The 20,748-nt window shown below is 40.4% G+C and overlaps 1 protein-coding gene and 1 long non-coding RNA gene across 5 annotated transcripts in view; both read left to right on the forward strand.

Annotated features, from left to right (window-relative positions):
- The window catches only part of cables2b (Cdk5 and Abl enzyme substrate 2b), a 41,293-nt gene extending 33,632 nt beyond the window's left edge, over window positions 1-7,661 (forward strand). The window contains exons 6-11 of one of the 4 annotated variants that reach the window (XR_005076185.1): window positions 54-151; window positions 1,099-1,205; window positions 1,313-1,432; window positions 2,446-2,530; window positions 3,358-5,075; window positions 5,240-7,661. Coding sequence is in view for 1 of the 4 variants with exons in the window: in XM_037104889.1 (XP_036960784.1) it covers window positions 54-151; window positions 1,099-1,205; window positions 1,313-1,432; window positions 2,446-2,530; window positions 3,358-3,504 (557 nt within the window). In the remaining 3 variants the exon portion in view is untranslated. Of the gene's footprint in view, window positions 1-53; window positions 152-1,098; window positions 1,206-1,312; window positions 1,433-2,445; window positions 2,531-3,357 lie in introns of all 4 variants that reach the window. The other 3 variants (XR_005076186.1, XR_005076187.1, XM_037104889.1) reach the window with 3 other exon arrangements.
- A 1,674-nt stretch (window positions 7,662-9,335) lies between these two features.
- On the forward strand, window positions 9,336-16,066 carry LOC119022190. The gene is made up of 3 exons (XR_005075850.1): window positions 9,336-9,667; window positions 11,072-11,164; window positions 15,894-16,066. It is a non-coding gene; the product is annotated as an uncharacterized LOC119022190 (long non-coding RNA).
- Window positions 16,067-20,748: the final 4,682 nt, after the last annotated feature.

The following is a 20,748-nucleotide window of genomic DNA, read 5'->3' on the forward strand; positions in this document are numbered from 1 at the left end:
TTCTTCCTCCGTGTCAGCATGACTTCTACCCACTCACTGATGGTTTTGCGTAGGTCTTGAGGACGTGACAGAATACGACCCCAACCTCCTCAGTGACCCCCAGTGGCCTTGTGGGAAACACAAGCGGGTGCTGGTCTTTGCCTCCTACATGGTAAGAAGACAGTTTTTATACATCCAAGTGTGTGCTACATTAAAAAAAAAAGAGCTGTAAATATCCAACAGCTGTCAGAAAACGATATGCTGTATTTGTCCAAAGGTTACAGCCACATTTTAATTTCCCCATTCTAAGAAACGGGAGTGAAAGAAGCAGAATGAAAAATCAAAAGGAGAGCGAGGCAGAGAGGAATAAAGACGAGACGACAGAAGTATAGAGGAGAGAGCAGGAGGAGGATTATAGAGCGCTGAGAGCAGAATAATCACGACCAACACACACACACACACACACACACGGTTCTTTTACATCAACACAATTATCCTATAGGCAGCAGCTTACTTTGATCCCTCCACTGAGATGAATTAAAAACTATGGAACAGATTACTGCTGAGGTGGGCTGCTGTGTCACTGATCTCACTCTGTGTGTGTGTGTGTGTGTGTGTGTGTGTGTGTGTGTGTGTGTGTGTGTGTGTGTGTGTGTGTGTGTGTGTGTCTGACTTTTTTCTCAGAATTCTGATTTTAAACTCTGAGAAAAGTCAAAATAGCGAAGATTTTCTCTTTTTTTTTCTTTTTAGTGTCCCTGATCCTCTTCCACACAGGATGTCTTTATGATGATCTACTCTACTAATACTACCACACCACTCAAATGTTTAACAGAGGATCAGACCTGTGCACACACACAACCAGTATAGTATCGATTCATGTCTGAGGGCTCAGAGTGAAGCAGCTGATAGCAGAGCAGAGAAACACACCCTCGTCAGTGTTGACCTCCTCGTGGGGTTCATTTACATTCACTGACCGTTGTTTGACTTCTACATTTTTCTCCCGACAGTTTGCATAAACAAAGAAGGAGGAGATTGTCATTCCTCTCTCCCTTCACTCCTTTTCTTCTGTGCCGTTTTATCTATTTTTCTGTCTCTTACTTTACATATTTTTCCCTCCAGACGACGGTAATAGAATACGTCAAACCATCCGATCTGAAGAAAGACATGAACGAGACGTTTAAGGAGAAGTTCCCTCACATCAAACTCACTCTCAGCAAGATACGCAGGTAACGGACTTACGTAACGCGACGATATAACACAGTCTTTTTTTATTACGTGACACAATTCTTGACAGAAGTTTAAATGTCTTTGACTTTGTGACTCCGTCTCACAGTCTGAAGAGAGAGATGAAAGGTGTCGGGGAGGATTGCGGCATGCAGCCCGTCACCATCGCGATGGCCTTCGTCTACTTTGAGAAGTTGGTGCTGCAGGGTCGACTCAATAAACAGAACCGGTACTTTAACCTCTGATCCTCATGTAAGCTTGGTATGCAGCCTGATTGGTCAGAAGTCTTTCCGATGGTGCAGGCTGGTGTTCTGACTGATGTGCTGCACTGAGGGTTCATTAATCTGCAGTGGTTTCTTACAGACAGATTCCACGAGTTTTAGACATTTTCTCTCAACATCATCATTTGTAAGAGTCGAACTGATTTTGGCGTCAGGGAGCCGTCCCAGAAAACAACAACCATTATATCCAGGAATGAGAGATTTTTGACACAGTAACACTAAGGGTGCGTTCTGGATCACATACTGTTTCTTCCTTTCTTTCTACGTTTAGTACAAACTGGAGGAGCCCTTAAAAATAACGTTGCACGCAGTTTGCAGACAAATGGGACAAACTCCTTCATCACGACAGCCGAGTTGAACCTTGATAATCGTTTGCAGCCTCGGCACAAAATTTCACAAAGAATCTAATACTTATATTTAAACGTACTTTCATCTGTCAAACGTTTGTGCTCTCTGACTGTGACGCGTCTTCCACTCTGCAAAGGATTGTGGGTCACAGTTGTCAGAAACGCGTGCTGAAATGTGATCAGACGTACATCTTAATAAGACGTACTAAATGTTTTTCCGGCATAAAATAAATAGTGTGGTAGTATGGTTAGTGGAAGGCAGAGTGAATGAGCTTTCTTTCCCAGCATGCTGCTGTCCTGGAGTCCACTGTGTGGGAGTGGCTCCCTCTTGTGTTTGTGTTTAGTAACTGCCATTAAATCAGGAGAAAGATTAAACCAAATCAAACAAGATATTTAGTCTGGTATCACAACAGGGATGTAAGATCAGTGTATGAACCAGCCCTGGTTGTGGTTAATATTCCAACATGTTTCATCTCCATATTTAAAAAATCACCAGTGTACCAGAGCTCTAACTGAAGCGCTGCTCTCGTTCACCCTCTGCAGTTTTTGATGTGATCACACGTGTTCACGCGGCAGAACGGCGTCCTGTCACTAACCCTGATGTCGTGTTACAGGAAGTTGGTGTCAGCAGCCTGCATCCTCCTGGCGGCTAAGATCAGCAGTGACCTCAAGAAGCAGGAGGTCAAACATCTCATTGATGTAAGACACACACACACACATACACACAGTAGTATCATGGTGGTTATCTCTGCCTGTCCGTCAGATCATGTTGCTCTTGCTCAGGTGTTTGTGAAGCTGATCTACCTGAGCAGGTGGAAAACAACCTGCAGGACAGTTTCTGTCCTCACGCAGCTCAACATCAAACCTCAGCAGGGTTGTTGTCATTCAGGACAAACTGGTTCAGTGGCACAGCAGCTGTTATTGGCTCAACATTTACAGAGGGGGAGTTTAAACCTTTTCATAACCCAGTTACAATTAAAAATGTCCCATATAAACAATATAACCTGATTATTATTATTATTCTCCAGCTGTGTTCTTTCTGTGACACGTTTCTCCTCTTGACAAAGACAGCAGCTTCTAGATGAACCAGTCTGCCGCAGGGAAAATTATAAATTATTAGGTTGATCAGTAATAAGAATAATCCCAAAATTGATTCACTGTTGCTTGTAAAATTGACAAATTTGACTTGAACTTTACACTGATAACTTAATAGTTAGTCATCTCAGTATGTATATACTGCATGTTGTACACAATGTAAAGGGAAATTCCTGTATTTTTAAACTTGGGCCCACATTTACATGTTTTGGTGTGAATGATTCATATTTATCAAAAGTTCTGGAGCCGGTCCAGCAGAGCGCCTCAGCTGGGAGCCGTGACAGGGCTGCAGTGTGATCAGCTGTTAATGCTACATCACCAAAACATGTAAACACAGGGTCCAGGAGTAACATTCAAAGAGATAATAAGACGTTTATGACACAGATCATTGACATGTTTGTCTCATACGTTGGTTTCTGTCGTGTCTGCAGAAGCTGGAGGAGCGTTTCAGGATCAGCAGGAGGGAGCTGATATCCTTCGAGTTCACCATCCTTGTCGCCCTGGAGATGGCGCTCTACCTCCCCGAGAGTAAAGTCATGCCGCATTACAGGCGGCTGGTCCAGCAGCAGCAGTTATAGCGGTGATGACGCGCTTCCGTCCAGCAGCGTCCAGCTCCACGCTGAGGACTCGCCCTCATCTCAGACACCAAAGCTCTTCCACACTGTGACGGAGGCACGACAGCAGCGAGGAGCCGAGAGAGACGCCGCCTTCTCTTCCTGCCTCCAACGCCAAAGTGACGACACACTGTGATTGATGGTTCGGCCGGTGCCTGGCTCAGCGGCACCACGAGAATCACTGGAGGTCAAATCCATCACAACCCCACAAAACCACGTCTTTGTTTTTCATCCGTTTGTCCTTCCGTCAGTTTTAGAAAAGGTTTCCATCACCAGCTCCTCACAGAGTTTAGTCCTGAAGGTTTGTGGACAGTCTTCGATAATTCTTCGATAAAATTTGAGTGTTTGAGTCCTTGCTTCTGAAATCTCTGCAAAGGTTTCCCTTCAGGTTTCACCATAACACCCGTTTGTTTAAAGGACAGCTTCACCATTTTTTCAAATCTGTGTTTAAACAGTAGTCAGGTGCTCATAGAAACATAAAGCAATATTCTTATTTTACATTAAATACACACTAACAAGGACCGTGACACTGCAAGATATTCACTTGATTTGTTGGACTCAGACTGCTGAAGCCTCCTGTTGGCTTCAGATGAACATTTCAGAATAAATGTTGAACCTTTATAACATCTTAACAGCCAGGATGAACATGAGGAATCATCACAGCGAGCAAAGACAGTTCCAGTGGCCATACGCACATCTGACTGTGTCCACAGATCCAACATGACTGACGCATGTTGAATCAACATGAGATATTCAGTTCTCAGCAGTGATAAATCACATCCTGTCACAGTCGTTGGTGTTAAACCTGCAGGGAAATCGTTAAATGCGACATGTTTGCAGTGTGAGCGGCCGGGCGGCTCAACTCGTCGACACGTCTGATCGTGCGAGTTGGTTTTGGGTTTGTGCTTAAAAAGTTCACAGAAATAGAGAAATTCAAATTGAAGAGCTGTTTTTCCAAACTGAGTTGAAACACTTCGTTCTCTCTGAACCGTCTCAAAGCGTCGACACTTCTTCTTCACTGCTCTGATCGTAGATCAGTTTCACCTGCGTCACAGTAACACACCTGGAGCTCCACTGGAGGACTTTAGATGTTTAAGTGCCTTGCCCAAGGGCACGTGAACTGTAGATGATCCTTATCTGTCCGTCCTTTGATCCAGGGATTCAAACCAGCAACTTTATGCTCACCCCTCCTCTCATGTCGTCGTCCCTCCGTCTTGCTGGTTTGGTTTCAGTCTGGAGGTCACACAGAAGCAACGTGTCCGTTATCTCCTGCGTTTAAAGACTGAAGAACGTCAGAACGACGAGAAGTTTCAACATTTCTTCATATGAAACCTGAAATTTAGCGTCTTCATCCCAACGTCAGGAGACGCACAGCCTGACGTTAATGTCACCAAGAGGTGGGAATCATTACATTAATTATATCTTTTCTGATGATTAGTCTGTTGTCTTTGTGTTTTATGCAAAGGTTTACTGTCTTCTGTGATGTTCGAGTAGTCGGACGAACCGTGATGTTCGGCTTTGACAAACTGTGAGAGGTAAACTGACTTTTTCCCAACATGTTATAGACCAAATGATTAATCAGTGAATTGGAACAAAAGAATAATCGTTAGCTTCAGCCGTAATTAACAGTCATCACTTCAATCTTTGTCCATGATTTCATGCTGCAGAACTGATTTTTATTTATTCTCACACAACACAGCTCACATACGGTACTGTTTTATGTTCGGAGCGGGCCGGTGTCGACACCGACGTCTCTCAACGTGGACGCAAAGACAGTATTCATGTTCCTCCGTAGCTGCGTACGTGTTCGTTCTGTCTGAACTGTGAAGGAACATCAGCTACCAGAAACACCTTCCTGCTCATGAACTGGCTTAGAAAAACTGTTTCACTCAGATATTATTTATTCTGTTTTCACTTTATCATAAAGGGACAAATATTTAACCAGACAGGCTCCGGCAGGACGTTTGTGCAGGAAAAACATTTTATCTGCTTGACGCAAAAATAAAGCAGATATTTTGTTTTAAATCAGAAGTGGTAACCGTCGGTTACAGGCGGCTGCACAAACGCTCCCTGTAGCTCTGTTGTTTTTGCACTTTGCCTTTTCGCTTCACAATCCTGAATCTTTATTTTACACCAAGTAACGAGGGTAATGATATTTTTCTACATTAACTGTGTGAAGTGTTATTGTGTCATTGTACTTTTAAAAACTGACCGTCACTGAAATGTATTTATTGCTAATAATCCTCCAGATGAAGAGTCATGAACCTGCAGGTGATGCACAGCATCTTCACGCCAGATGTTGTAGTTTAGAAAACATTTCAGCTGATGCGTCAGATCAAAAATATGATTCTAAATCTGGAGTTTGTACATCTCTGTTCTTCCACTGATGTTATTTTCCTCGTGTGTTAAAGGGACTTTGTTGTGTTTTGGAGTTCGGGTTCATCTGCACTTGAATGTCGGAGCAGGAGAGCGACTGTAGAGACTGAAGTGAATCATCTGTTGGTTATTTCACACAGAACTGATCAGGAATTTCTCTCGTTCTCTCTCTGCATCAACACCTGCTGAGCTAAATTTAGCAAATCCAGTTGAGTTTATTCTTAAAGCTTAAATAATTGTTTTAAAAAAAAAGAAGGGAAGAGTAATAAGTTCAGTGATTTATCAAACCAGCTGGACGTCCTGAGAGGCAAATGAGAAAAGACATTCTTCTGATCCTTTTAATTTTTTTTTTTTTTTTTTTTGGAAAACAGATGAAAGTCATTTTGTTTTCCATGTGACAGAAACATTCCCTCTTTTTTCTGATGGTCCACTTTCTGTTTCATTTAAAAAGTTGTTGTAAAAGATTTTGGCAGGAAAAGTTCCTACCATGAAAACATCAGAAACAGTTTTCTCCTGGGAAAAAGTTTTTGAAAATGAGGGTTTTTTTTTTTTTTTTTAATGAGTAAACCGAATCATTTTTTATGCCCAGTAGCCAAAAAATAATTAAATTATTTTTTGTAGAAGATTTTGCTGAAAGAAATGTTTTCTTCACTCAGAAGAAAAATGAGTCTGGGAAAAAAAAAAATGTTTTCATGGTTGAAAAAAAAAAAGCTTCTGTTTTGTTTGTCTCTCTCCTGCTCTGACGAAGAACGTGATGAACTCTCACTTCACTATTTGCACTGAGACACTTCAGAGCAGAGTCGCATATTTCAATTCTTATACTTGTGAAATCTGGAAAGATTATTTTGGCAATAATGATTTGAAAAAGCAGCAAAGCTTCCTGTGTTGAAGCTGATGAAATACGATCGACGTTAAAGAAGCACAACACCAGACGACGTGATGAATCTACGACTCTGCTCGAGAGTAGAAACGACACACGATCTTCCAAAGTCGTCTTCTCTACATTAGAGATTTCATATATTGATTCTATGCAGCTTTTATTCCGTCACCTTCATCCTCCTCCTCGTCTTCCTCCTCAGTGTGTTTACCTGTAATGTGCCACAGCATTTATTTTAACCCGACACTCCGTTATTTAAACCTCACATGTTGTTTTTCAGTTTGTTGTTTTGTATCATTTTATTTGAGCACTGTACAGCCGTAAAAAAGGGAAATATTTACCAGTGTTTGTCTTCCATTTATAATTATGGTTTTTACATTTTAAGTTATATTTCTAGTTAAGTTAATTTTAGGTTTTTGAATTGTGTTTTTGTGTTTTTCTTAACGGACAACATGGACGAGCCACACAGCAGTTTGTTTTTTTGGCAGCGTTGCCGTCGAGGCTTCACGAGAAATGAACGTGTGGAAATATTATTTATGTTTCGGGCTCAGCTGTCGATGCCACTTTGTTCACAGCTCGTGTCGTGACGCCGAAGATGAAATCTGAGGTTTCAGGACGTTAACTTGTGACGAAAGTGGGTCATATTTTTGTAGAGAGAAGTTCATCAGCAGTGTCTTGTATTAACTCCACTGTGCACAGCTGCTGTTTACAGTGATGTTGGTGATGCTGCAGGACACAACTGGAGCAGAGCAGCGGCTGAAAAGTATTTATAACAATATTTTGTAAAAGATAAAAGACCATAAACTGTTTAAACTGCCAATGTTCAATTCATGTTGGGTTTATTTTCATTAAAAATATGTGAATTACAGCTTCTGATCTGCTTCATTCTGTCATTGTGATGTTTGTCTTTATGTTAGGATAAACTTTTAAGTTCCTCTGGGAAAACATCAGAAATATTTTTCTCCTGGAAAAAAAAAAAGATGTGTAAAACAAAGAATAAAGATTTTGATGAGAATTTTGATTTTTCATAAGTAAACCAAGTAATTTGTAATTTGTTAAAAAAAATGGAGAATACATTTTTTAACATGAAAAGCTTTTGAAATTGAATTTAAAACAACATGTTTTACTCATATGTGTCATAAACAAAAGGTGAGAAAACAATTTAAATCAGACTTCGATCAAATCAGAAAATGAATCACCAAAAAAACAAATAAAACATTTATTAATTTGCCCCTCAGGGCTTCTGAAGAATTAACGAAAGAAAAAAAAAATCACTCAGTTTCACATGTGAAGAAAAAAAACCTGCTGAAATTAATTAAATTAAATTAAAGTCATAAACTAAGGAGAGAACAATTTAAAAAAGACTCAGAAAATTAATCTCCAGAATAAAAAGGCCTCTGAAGACTTTTAAAATGAGAGATTTTTTTTAAAGAAAATTGAAAAAAAAAAAAACATTTTTCAGAAAAAAGTTTTGACTTCCCAATGTCCAGAAAAATGTCCTGTTCTGGTGGGAATGCTAGGATAATCTTTTAGGTTTTCCTGTGAAAACATCAGAAACATTTTTCTCCTGTGAAAAACAAAATTCATGTGTAAAACCAAGTAAATCTTTTTCTTTTCTTTTTTATGAATAAAATAAGTGCATTTTTAATGACAGTACAGCTAAAAATTTTGAATTCCTAGAATTGTCTTTTTCCCGGAAAAAAATAAATAAAATTAAAGCTGCGAGCAGCATTGGTCGGGCCCTCGCAGTCCACGCACCTCGGGGCATGCTGCCATCAGGGCTTCCGCACGCAACGCCTCGAAGAAGCCGTTTCTTTATAATTTGGTGGCCTGCTCCCGCTGGCAGTAAGTAATGCACGCTGAAGACAGAAAAAAGAGCGTGTACTGCTGCACGATTCCCCAGACAAAGACTGAGATGACGGTCCGCTTCTGGAGCTGGCTGACGAAAATGTCCACATGAGGCATAATGCAACGAAATAGTTTCGGGAAGAAGCTGAAAGTATCATCGTCCAGTAGCTGAAGAGAATTTTTTCTCCAGTTCTTCCAGCTGCTCGACACTCTGGCGATGATGTCACGCACTCTAGCTCACGCAATACACACCCATTATAAAATCAGAAGAAGGCCTAAAAATCCGTAAAACTAAAACTGTGATGATTTGGAAACCGTAAGAGATTTTTAAAAACTGAATACATGCCCAACAGTTCAAGGTCTTCTCACTCTTTAAAAGGTGGAATGGTATCTGTAGCTCAAAGCATGAAGCACAAGAAGAGGCTGAAAGTCGATGAGTTTTGAAGAGGATTTTAAGATTTTCCCATTTACTTTCCATTCAAACTAATCAGACTGCGACCAGATCGCCATCTATTGGCCGATTTGCACCAAATTTTACACAGAGCCTCATCAGTCCATGGAACACTATTATGAACATTTACGTGATAATCAGACCGTATTTTGTTTAGATGTGCAAGATTGTCTGCTTTCAACACAATATGCAGGAATTTTGTTGCAGGTTCCCTGCTCGGGCCCTAATAAGGAATCGCTTCAAAAACAATAGGGTCCTCGCAGGTTCCCTGCTCGGGCCCTAATTAAGGATCCATGGCGGGACTCAAACCCAGAGCAGAAGCAAAGCCTCCATTCACATCCTGCTCTACCACCTGAGCTAAACACCATTATGAGTTCACACTGGATGAATAAACACAATGAGTCCCGCCCACAGACTTTCTGACGAATGCAGGTGGAGCGCGCTGAAAAGGGGCGGTCTCGCTCGTTTCCCGCGTGAAATTAGTGGATTTCCCTCCAAAACTGTAGATGTGTATTTAAATAGCTGTTGGATCGTCACTCTGGTTCCAGCGGCTCTACTCTGAGGACACGAATACGGTCAGTAAACTCTTCTGTACGAATCTGCTTTATGTGTGTGCTTACCTGCTCAGTTCAGGTGTGTTCATGTCTGTGTGGGAGTTGTATAGATCTCAGGTGATTAGCCCAGGTGATGTTCCTTTATATCAAAGAGCTCCACATTGCAAAGTAACCTCCATGTTGTCTCAGCCTAGTGCCGGTTAAAATGGAGCCAGCCTCCCTCTCATGTCGGTCAGATTTGTTTTTGCCTCAAATGTTTCTGAAATAACTCTGAACACGAAACTGTAGACGTCTCGTGTAACTGTTTAGTGCTGAGATAAATTCGGCTGGAACATAATTCTGTAATTACATCCATTTAAACGCGCCGCGGACTGTATGTTTTGCCCAATGCACCAAACTCCATTGTGATTTTGGCCGTTTTATATCTGCGGTGTTTATTACATGAACACTGCACAGTTAAGTAAATTTGGGTCACTGTCTCAGAACAAGTGGCTAGTTTCGTTAAATTCGGCTTGAAGTATTATTTATTTATTTATTATTTTAAACGGCATGAAAGCTGGTTAGCTAACGTTTACTGGTCAGTTTAAGTCAGTGGTTATGTTAGCTAGCTGAGTTTAAATTTGTTGGAGATGCAATGCAAGGTTTGGAAACATGTTACCAGCGGCTCAGCTGCTTTATTAACGGGCTACTGACACTATAATGAGCTTATAAAGACGTCTGGGTCATTTCATCGTTGTGTTTTTACAGACGGGTTTGCATGTTAGCTAACGTGTGTGTCTGTTGGAGAGTGTTAGCATGACGCCATTATCGTGCTGTGTAATGTTAGCTTGTTAATACTATCATCTTTACAGCTGAATATCTGAGTACAGCACAGTTAGCTAACAGGCTCCAGGTGCTCAATAATGTCTCAGTATGTTAGTATGTCAGCATCTAGAAGGTCATTTTGAGCAGCTAAAGTAGTTTATACACAAAATAAGCAGCCTCATTGTAGCTGCACAGCATGTATTCAGTGTGTTTGTCTCAGTTTTGGTTTAATGTGTTACTGCAATCACTGCACTGTGTGTCAAAAGATAGACTTTGAAATCATATTACTCGTGTATAAAGCTCTTAATGTTCTCAGAACTTATTACATTTGGTTTACATTTGTTTTACCTTTAAAAAACACATTTATTAAATCAGATGAAAGTAGATTTTATAGTGCAGAGTGATGTGAGACTCCTGAGGTGATGTCATGCACGTGGTCACAGACCGCTATATCATTCTTTATTATGAAATGATAATCCTGTAAGAAATCCCATTTTGCCAGATGTGTCTATACTCTGTCCATACATCTTTTTTCTGCTTACAATCAGAATATGTGTGTACACACAGACATATATGCATGTAGTCATCATGTTATACTAAAGTGCCTCCTCCTCTCTCCAGGTGAACAGTGGGACTTGTCTTCAGCTTCAGGTGGAACAGCTCTGACCTGTATGGTGATCAGACCCGGAGAGGAGACACACCTGGTCCAACCAGGTCAGTGCAATATAGGTGCAAAAATTAGAGGCAGAAAGTGTGAGTTTTGTCAATTTCTGCTCATTAATACTCTATGATCAGTAAATGATTTTAGAGGATAGTCGAGTCTCATTCACAGGTCGTTGAATACCGACAGTTTGGGTTGGCAGAAGCCATGACAGTGTCACTGTTGGGACACTAGTCTCTCTCCCTCTTTTTCTGTTTGTCTTTAAAAAAGCTAATTAAAAAGGCAAACAAATTTGCAAGCAAGCAATGTACAGGTTAGTTCAATGGGGAATAAAAGAAGGAAGTCATAGTATTTTAATATTTACTAAGTGCGATATTGTAGCCAGCTGGCATTGTTTCAGTTTAACGAACACCTGCATTTATATATATTATGAATTATATAATTATATTTTATTTAACATGTATATCTCCACTGTTCAGCCACAACATTAAAACAACTGACAAGTGAAGTGAGCATTGATCATCTTGTTACAATCAAATGTTCTGCTGGGAAACTTTGAGTTCTGTCATTTCTGTGGATTCGCTTTGACAAACACAGCCACCCAAACACCGTTCAAACCAACTGCACCCCCTCATGGCAAAGAACCCAAGGCCTCAAACTGGTCTTCTCATTGTCCAGATCCCACTTCAGCTGAGCATCTGCTGGATGCGCCAGAACCAACTCCAATCCATGTTGGGGCCCCCATGGATCGGTCTTGGCTCTGACTGCATCCAGTGGAAGCTCAGCTGGATTGAGATCTGGGGAATCTGGAGGTCATGTTGACACCTTGAGCTCTTTCCCACGTTCCTCGGGTCGTTCCTGAGCAGTTTTTGCAGCGTTGCAGGCGCGTTGTCCTGCAGGGGGCGCACTGCCACCAAGGAGTGCTGCTGCCATGAGGGCGTGTACTTGGTCTGCAGCTGTGTTTGGGTGACTGGTGTTTGTCAAAGAGACATCCACACGAATGCTGGGACCCATAGTTTCACAGCCGAACATGACATTGGAACAAAATCATCCATGTTATTTATTTCACCTGTCACTGTTATAATGATATGACTCTCAGTGTATACACATGTTAAATACTCTATATATGTCTAAAATATCTATATGTCTATATTTCCTCTCAGTAAATCAAAATCTGATTGACCTGATTTGATTTGATAAAGCAAAACCTGTTTGAAATACTTGTACTTCCTTTGAACCCTGTTGGTTTTGAGCTGGGACTTTTACATTTAAATGGACAGCTTCATTTATGTAGATTCAACACTAACATTAGCCTCGGCGTATTCCCCTTGCAGGCCACTAATAAGGATCCTATTCAGTTTCTGACGTGCAGCTGTGTGGTGGTGAAGTTTTTGGTTTAGAAGCGGTTCTTGTGGTCACATTCATGGTAGAGGTGCAGCAAACTGAGCTGTAAACACCAGCAGAATGACCGGAGACATGTTAATTTTTGGTGGCTTGTGTAAGGTTTGTTAGCAGTAGCATTCTTATTCATGGTAGAAGTGCAGCGGATTGAGAGCTACGACACCAGCAGAACTGAGCTAAGACGTGTTGTTTTGGAGGCCTTGTGGTTTAGAGCTTTCTGGGGACAAAAGTTCAGTAAGAGCAGTCCCGTTGTTAGTGGTCTGCCAGGCTTACCTGGTGTTATTGTAATTTATAGTTTAACTTGGCCAGACTTCAGCTATCTTCAATGGCAAATGCCCGAGTGCAGTCCATCGGAGCTGTAAGCAGTGTTTTCCATGAATGGCAGTAGTCAGGCCTTTGATCAGTTGCTGGTATTGGTAATAGCGTATCTTACGAGCCCTCGTGCGATCCCGCCAACTTACAGGTCCCTCATGTTCAGACACCTATGGTATGGTAGAAGCGTGCACATAGTGTGCGTGTTTAGCTTGGGCTTCGGCCTGGCTAGGGACATGCTCAGGGCCACGGTAGAAGCTAGCCTGACGCCACTAAAGCGGCTTGGATCTCTGCCCTCAACTGTCCATGACGATTTCCCTCGCGAGTTCAGTGTGTATGGGCGCGATGCCTTTGCTTGAAGATAATGTTGAACCTCTGTGATAAAACTAAATGAAAACAATTGCAGGAATTCATTTTCTTTGCAACTGTGTGCAACAGCATCCTGCTTGATAACACCAAGCAGAGATCATTACAAAGCTGTTACAGGGCCCTCGGCCTCACTGCCCAGCAGACCACTGATAACGATCTGAATGTGTTGTGGTGACATTTTTTCTTTGGAAGCAGTTGTTGTTGTTGTTGTCATGTTAATGGTAGAGATGTAGTGAAATGATAGCTACAGATACTTTGAGTGGTTGTTAATTTGTCTGAGTACTTCGGAGTGTATTGAAGGTTTGTTTTTAGTTCTTGTACATGTGCACTTGAGCGCGCAACTGTGTGCTCAGAGAGTGCTTGATAAGCTTTATGAAGCCTTTGGAGTTGTTGTCTTGTGAACTGATAGCTACAAACAGCTTGAGCGGTTGTTAGTTATTTTGCACCCTTCGGAGTGTATTGAAGGTTTGTTTTTAGTTCTTGTACATGTGCACTTGAGCGCGCAACTGTGTGCTCAGAGAGTGCTTGATAAGCTTTATGAAGCCTTTGGAGTTGTTGTTCTGCTGGCGAAAACATCGTGGTATGAAGGTTTTCAGGCTAACATTGTTAGCTAAACAATGTTGAGTGCCGTAAGCTACAATAGCCAGTTCGCCACTGTAGAGTTCCAGGCACCAAAGTTCAGTAATAGCAATCCAGTTGTTTGTGGTCAGGCTTGTGTGAACTGACCAACCAGACCAGACTTAAGTCCCACCTCAAAACCCATAGGATTCAAGGAGAGTTCACAAAAAATGTATATAAAAAATGTATCTTGAAATAAAATGTAATTGAAAATACATGTCTTCTCACTGTTAACAACTTGACTCTCTATGAGTCCTGTTAATAGCTCACAAAGTGCGTTATTTGACGACCTGAGAATGAGACTCAAAAAGCAGCTGTCTTTGTACAGAATTGCTTTATAAGTATGCCGGCATCATGCAATATATCAATTAATTAATAATTGTCCTCCATAATGCAGGACACTGGCTTGTCTCACATGGCCTCTCTAAGATCTCAACTTTCTGCTTTTAATGCTGATTAACTTAATCTATAATAATATATCATGTTTCATCAGCAAATGTTTAATATTGATATGAATCGACAAAGTAACTAGTAACTAAAGCTGTCAGACAAAGTACTGTGAAAGTATGAATAATATAGTTAAAACTAAATTTATGCAAAATATGAAAATTATTTAACATATATATATATATATATATATATACATATATATATATATATATATATATATATATATATATATATATATATATATATATATATATATATATATATATATATATATATATATATATATATATATATATATATATATATATATATGCACTGTTCAGTTGAAACATTAAAACAACTGACAAGTGAAGTGAGCATTGATCATCTTGTTACAATCAAATGTTCTGCTGGGAAACTTTGAGTTCTATCATTTCTGTGGATTCTCTTTGACAAACACAGCCACCCAAACACCGTTCAAACCAACTGCACCCCCTCATGGCAAAGAACCCAAGGCCTCAAACTGGTCTCCTCATTGTCCAGATCCCACTTCAGCTGAGCATCTGCTGGATGCGCCAGAACCAACTCCAATCCATGTTGGGGCCCCCATGGATCGGTCTTGGCTCTGACTGCATCCAGTGGAAGCTCAGCTGGATTGAGATCTGGGGAATCTGGAGGTCATGTTGACACCTTGAGCTCTTTCCCACGTTCCTCGGGTCATTCCTGAGCAGTTTTTGCAGCGTTGCAGGCGCGTTGTCCTGCAGGGGGCGCACTGCCACCAAGGAGTGCTGCTGCCATGAGAGGGTGTACTTGGTCTGCAGCTGTGTTTGGGTGACTGGTGTTTGTCAAAGAGACATCCACACGAATGCTGGGACCCATAGTTTCACAGCCGAACATGACATTGGAACACAATGATCCATGTTATTTATTTCACCTGTCACTGGTTCTAATGTTGTGGCTCTCAGTGTTTACACGTGTTAACTGCTTTTTACAGACACACTCAAAACCTCCCAAAAAAGGCTAAAAACTTCCACAAATACAAACAAAACCTCCACAAATACACAAAACATTCTCAAATATACTCAAACCTCCACAAAAAACTTTAACAAATTCACTAAAAATTTCCATAAATTCACTAAAAACTTCAACAAATATACACAATACCTCCACAAATACAGTCAAACCTCCACAAAACGTCCATAAATTCACTAAAACTTCCACAAATATACACAAAACCTCCACAAATACACTCAAACCTCCACAAATCCAGAAAAACTTAAACAAATTCACAAAAAATTTCCATAAATTCACTAAAAACCTCCACAAATATACACAAAACCTCCACAAATACACTCAAACCTCCACAAATACACAAAACGTCCATAAATTCACAAAAAATTTCCATGAATTCACTAAAACTTCCACAAATATACACAAAACCTCCACAAATCCACAAAAAACTTATACAAATTCATTAAAAATTTCCATTAATTCACTAAAAACTTCCACAAATCGACACAAAACCTCCGCAAATACACAAACCTTCACAAATATACTCAAACCTCCACAAATTCACTAAAAACTTCCAGAAATAGACACAAAACCTGCACAAGAGACGTGAAACTACCACTGCTCTTCTTTCTCATCTTGCAGGTGATGGACAGTTGAAAGGACGAATCACCAAGATGAGCCAATCAATGGAGACGAGCCGCCACAGGAGCCTGAACCTGTACTTCACGAGGGGGATCAAACATGGCTGATATATCTGCAGTTCACTGCTCGTTTCTCCAGAACGAGAGCAGCCAGGAGCTGAAAGTTGTGGGCAGAGGAACAGGCTGCTGAGGACGAGTTGGACGACGGTTTCCTGAAATGAATCCTGATTTCCTGTAAATCTAGTTTTTTGGACTGACATGTTGTTCTCAGACTGTGAGACTCCCGAACATCCTCATCAAAATAGACTCTTTGGTTTCTGTCCGTCTGTGATGAAGCATCAAATGAGTCTCTTGTGAAACAGACCTGGTTCAGTTTGTTCACTTAATTCACATCATCTTTCTACAGACTCCCCTGTTTTTTATTGGCATTTTGCTTTTATTAAAGCAGAGAAGATGGAAACAATTAGGCAGCTACCGACCTACTCATCCTGTACGAGAAGCTTGGTTTTTTAAACTGAGTACTTACTAATAACAAATAGAAGATGAGACCTGGTGAGCAGAAATGTACTAATTTGAAAAAAAATCAAATGAGAAAACATTTAAAAATATGTAATGAAGAATATTTTCGATATTTTTTTCTTTGTAACCAAATGGAATCAAAATAAAGACATTTTCTTTGTAACTGTGTGACTGAAATGACTTACGTGACTGGTGCTTCTTGTCAACACCGTTTAGCTCTTGTGTGGGACATTTAATGTCTTAAATGTAGGCCACATGTTCACACCTTCACATCTAAATGTTGTTTAAAGTCTTATTTCACCTCTCAACTTTGTTTTTATTCCAACTGGATTTAAGTGACAGAGCTGACATGATGTCATCTCTGTTTGTCGGTCAACATTTGAGGTGATGAGGGCGGCACATGACCAGGATGTATGTCTTATTGACCTTATTTATAAAAATAATAATATGTATAATAATGTATTTGTTTTTAGAGCACCTTTAAAAACAGTTTACATATTTAGTTTCATTATGATTTTGATGATTTACCACACAGGCAGTTGAGAGTCACAGTAAAGTTCAGTCCAGCCTGCTGAGATACGAATCACAAAACAAAAGGTGAAACACCTGAAAACAAAGGAGAAGAAATGGAGGAGGGACGGAGGACAGTGTGTTCTTTAGTGTTTAACGGTATGAGATTGTAAAAATGTCCACATTCCTCAGAAGCCTCACATTAAAGATATGTACAGATACGTTTGTCTTTTAACTGCTTCAGAAACACTGCAAAGAAAAAAGAAATTAAAAAAAACCTGACAGGTTATATGACAGCAAAAATATAAGAAACACTCACAACATAATAAATATGTACAATGAACTCTGTAGGTATAATTTGCATTATTATCTGTACCATCTAATTATTCCACAACAAGCTCACCAGGTTAAAATAAAAAGATGTATAGTTAACTGAACGTAATTTATGGTAAAATAATGTGTATTGCTCCATAATGTACTTAAAAAAATACACTAAACTGTATGTGTTTTTTTTGTGTCTTATTTAACTTATTTAAAGAAAAACTCTTCTGTCTCGTCTCAAAGCAACCACAGATTCAGACCCATCGATGAAGCTGCACAGGGTCTTAAATAAGAGCTCCAGAAGTCCCTGAAGCCCTTACAGGAGAACCTAAAGGTCTTTGAACAAGTTAAAGGAAACTGAGATCAAACAGCAGAAGGCATCAAGGTCCAGGCCCGACACACAGAGGCGCAGATCAAAGAGCAGTTTAAGAGCTTCATCAGTTTCTACAAGAGGAAGAGGAGGCCAGGATCTCTGCTCTGGGCAGAGAAATAGCGGCACTTTCACAGTCAGAGCCACAGAGGAGGATCAGACAGCTGAAGACATCTCAATCCTGCAGAACTACAAGGCTGAAGTGAAGAGAGTCCAGCAGCGCCTCCTGCTGGAGGATCCACAGCTGGTCTCAGGAGCTCTGATAGACCAGGCCAAACATCTGGGCAACCTGAGCTTCAACATCTGGAATAAGATGAGGGACACGGTCTCCTACACTGCTGTCATTCTGGATCTGAACTCTGCTCATCCAGAACTCCTCCACTGTTTGTCTGTGATGATAACTGTGCTGATGATGAGGACTGTGGTGATCAAGCAATGTGTCCTCCCACTGAAGTTTATCAGGAAATAATGTCTCTGCAACAGTGAAACTAAGTAAGTTAAAAGTTCAACCAAAAAGGAAAGTTCACTCTTTATCTACTCACCCCCAAGCTGACTGAAAGTCAGGTGAAGTTTTGTGGTCCACAAAACATTTCTGGAGCTTCAAATGCAAGACAATGTGGCAGCATTCTCCTAAAAAACTGAAATAAAAACTTCCAAAAAACCCCACAGAAAATAAGATAAAATGGCTCCTTGCAGCTTGTCCAGCCTCCAACACAAACATAATGTGATAAAATATTAGAAACATTTTCTTATTTATGGCTGATTGGAATATTACATCACTGACTTTCTCATGCAGTTCCCATGGATCGTGATCAGAATCAGAATCAGAACTCTTTTATTCATCCTGCAAATGGGGATATCTGTGTGTCACAGCAGCATAAGGACAGTTCAATTTAACAATAAAGAATAATCATAGTACAAAATGAACAACATAATAAAAAGGTAAGAAACAGATTCCTATAAACATAATATGTACAAGTGTCCCGCCCCTTTCTGTGACATCACCCCATGAAGTCATCGTTCACATTTAATTTAATTACTTGTCCACATGAGGCATAATGCAACGAAATAGTTTCAGGAAGAAGCTGAAAGTATCATCGTCCAGTAGCTGAAGAGAATTTTTTCTCCAGTTCTTCCAGCTGCTCTACACTCTGGCGATGATGTCACGCACTCTAGCTCACGCAATACACACCCATTATAAAATCAGAAGAAGGCCTAAAAATCTGTAAAACTAAAACTGTGATGGTTTGGAAACCGTAAGAGATTTTTAAAAACTGAATACATGCCCAACAGTTCAAGGTCTTCTCACTCTTTAAAAGGTGGAATGGTATCTGTGGCTCAAAGCATGAAGCACAAGAAGAGGTTGAAAGTCGATGAGTTTTGAAGAGGATTTTAAGATTTTCCCATTTACTTTCCATTCAAACTAATCAGACTGCGACCAGATCGCCATCTATTGGCCGATTTGCACCAAATTTTACACAGAGCCTCATCAGTCCATGGAACACAATTATGAACATTTACGTGATAATCAGACCGTATTTTGTTTAGATGTGCAAGATTGTCTGCTTTCAACACAATATGCAGGAATTTGTTGTTTTATATTTCGGCCGTTTTAAGGACTATCAAAATTCTTTTGATAACTTTTTGTCAGGGGGGTCCATAGATGCTTCACGCAAAATTTAATGCCAATTGGTCAAATTGCCTAGGAGGAGTTCGAAAAAGTAGCTTTTTCATTTGTCGCAATTTTGCGAATGGAAAGTTAATGTAAAAGTGGGCGTGGCCTACACCAAATAATTCAGCTGCATGCAGGGAACATGTAGATAAAAGGTTTACCAATGTGTGACACAATATGTGTGAGTTATGGGCCAAAAACGCCTTCACGTGGAAAACAGCGCCACCTGCTGGTCATTTTTGGTGTGTAAGTTGCAGGGGCTAGTCTATTCCACGCCTATGAATTTCATTCCCATAAGTGTTATGGTTTGGGCACAGGGCCAAATATAATTTTAAACTGGCATCAGGGCGCCACCTAGTGGCCAATTGATAAGTCCTTTGTCAGATATCCTCAAGAGCGCAGTGGCAATGACTATACCAAGTTTGGTGTCAATCCGCCCAACCGATGTGGAGATATAAACTATTTGAATTTAAAGAGCGCCACCTTGTGGTCATCGCCTAACCTTTTGGACACATCATCAGGAATTCATGTCAAAGTATTATCTCAAGTTTCATGTCATTTGGACACACCCTTGTGGAGATATCCAACACTTCCTGTTTGGCAGGAAATCTGCAGGAAGTTGTTATTTAATAACGTGAGTATTGTTTGGCCTATCAAAATTCTTTTAATAACTTTTTGTCATGAGGGTCCACAGATGCTGTGTGCCAAGTTTCGTGCAAATCGGTGAAATCGCCTGGGAGGAGTTCGAAAAAGTAGGTTTTCGACATTTTGCGACGTAGCGAAAAAAAACGGTAGGCGGAAATGGGCGTGGCCTATACCACGAGACTCAGCCCACTTCACTGAACACGTGGATATAAGGAATTTGAATGTGCGACAAAGTATATGGGAGTTATAAGCCAAAACGCGCTGTGCTTAATAACAGCGCCACCTAGTGGTGGAAATTCAGGACGACAATAGATTATAAAAATTTTCGCCAGGTGTGACTTATCTTCCAAGTTTGGTCAGTTTTTGGGTATGTCCAGGCAGTGAAAAATGCAATCATTTCGTCCGAAGAAAAAAAAAAAAGAATCGCTTCAAAAACAATCACATGAAAACAAAATTCTGCTGAAAGGAAAATGTTTTATCACTCTGTTTCAGGTGAATACAAATGTTTTTACAGAGGAAAAAAAAAGATTTTCCTGGTCTCAGTTCAGAGTCAGTGTTTGCATAATTAAGTACAAACGGCTGTAAACAACTCTGAAAGAGCCGCGTGATTTAATTATGTTATGTTATGTTAAAAGTTACCTGGCTCGGTCGGCAATCCAGGTGTTTTTATAGCAGCAAAGTCGAGCCTTTTTAGCTTCAAAACACCCCCGAGCAACCCTCACAGGTATGGACAGAACTGTGCCCAGTATTAAAATGTAATTGAATAGTCCGCATCCCAAAATCTTATTTATGCGCTGGATGTGGCGTCGTCACTCCGCA

The sequence above is a fragment of the Acanthopagrus latus genome, chromosome 7 (genome assembly GCF_904848185.1).
Source record: "Acanthopagrus latus isolate v.2019 chromosome 7, fAcaLat1.1, whole genome shotgun sequence".
Taxonomy (NCBI): Eukaryota; Metazoa; Chordata; class Actinopteri; order Spariformes; family Sparidae; genus Acanthopagrus; species Acanthopagrus latus.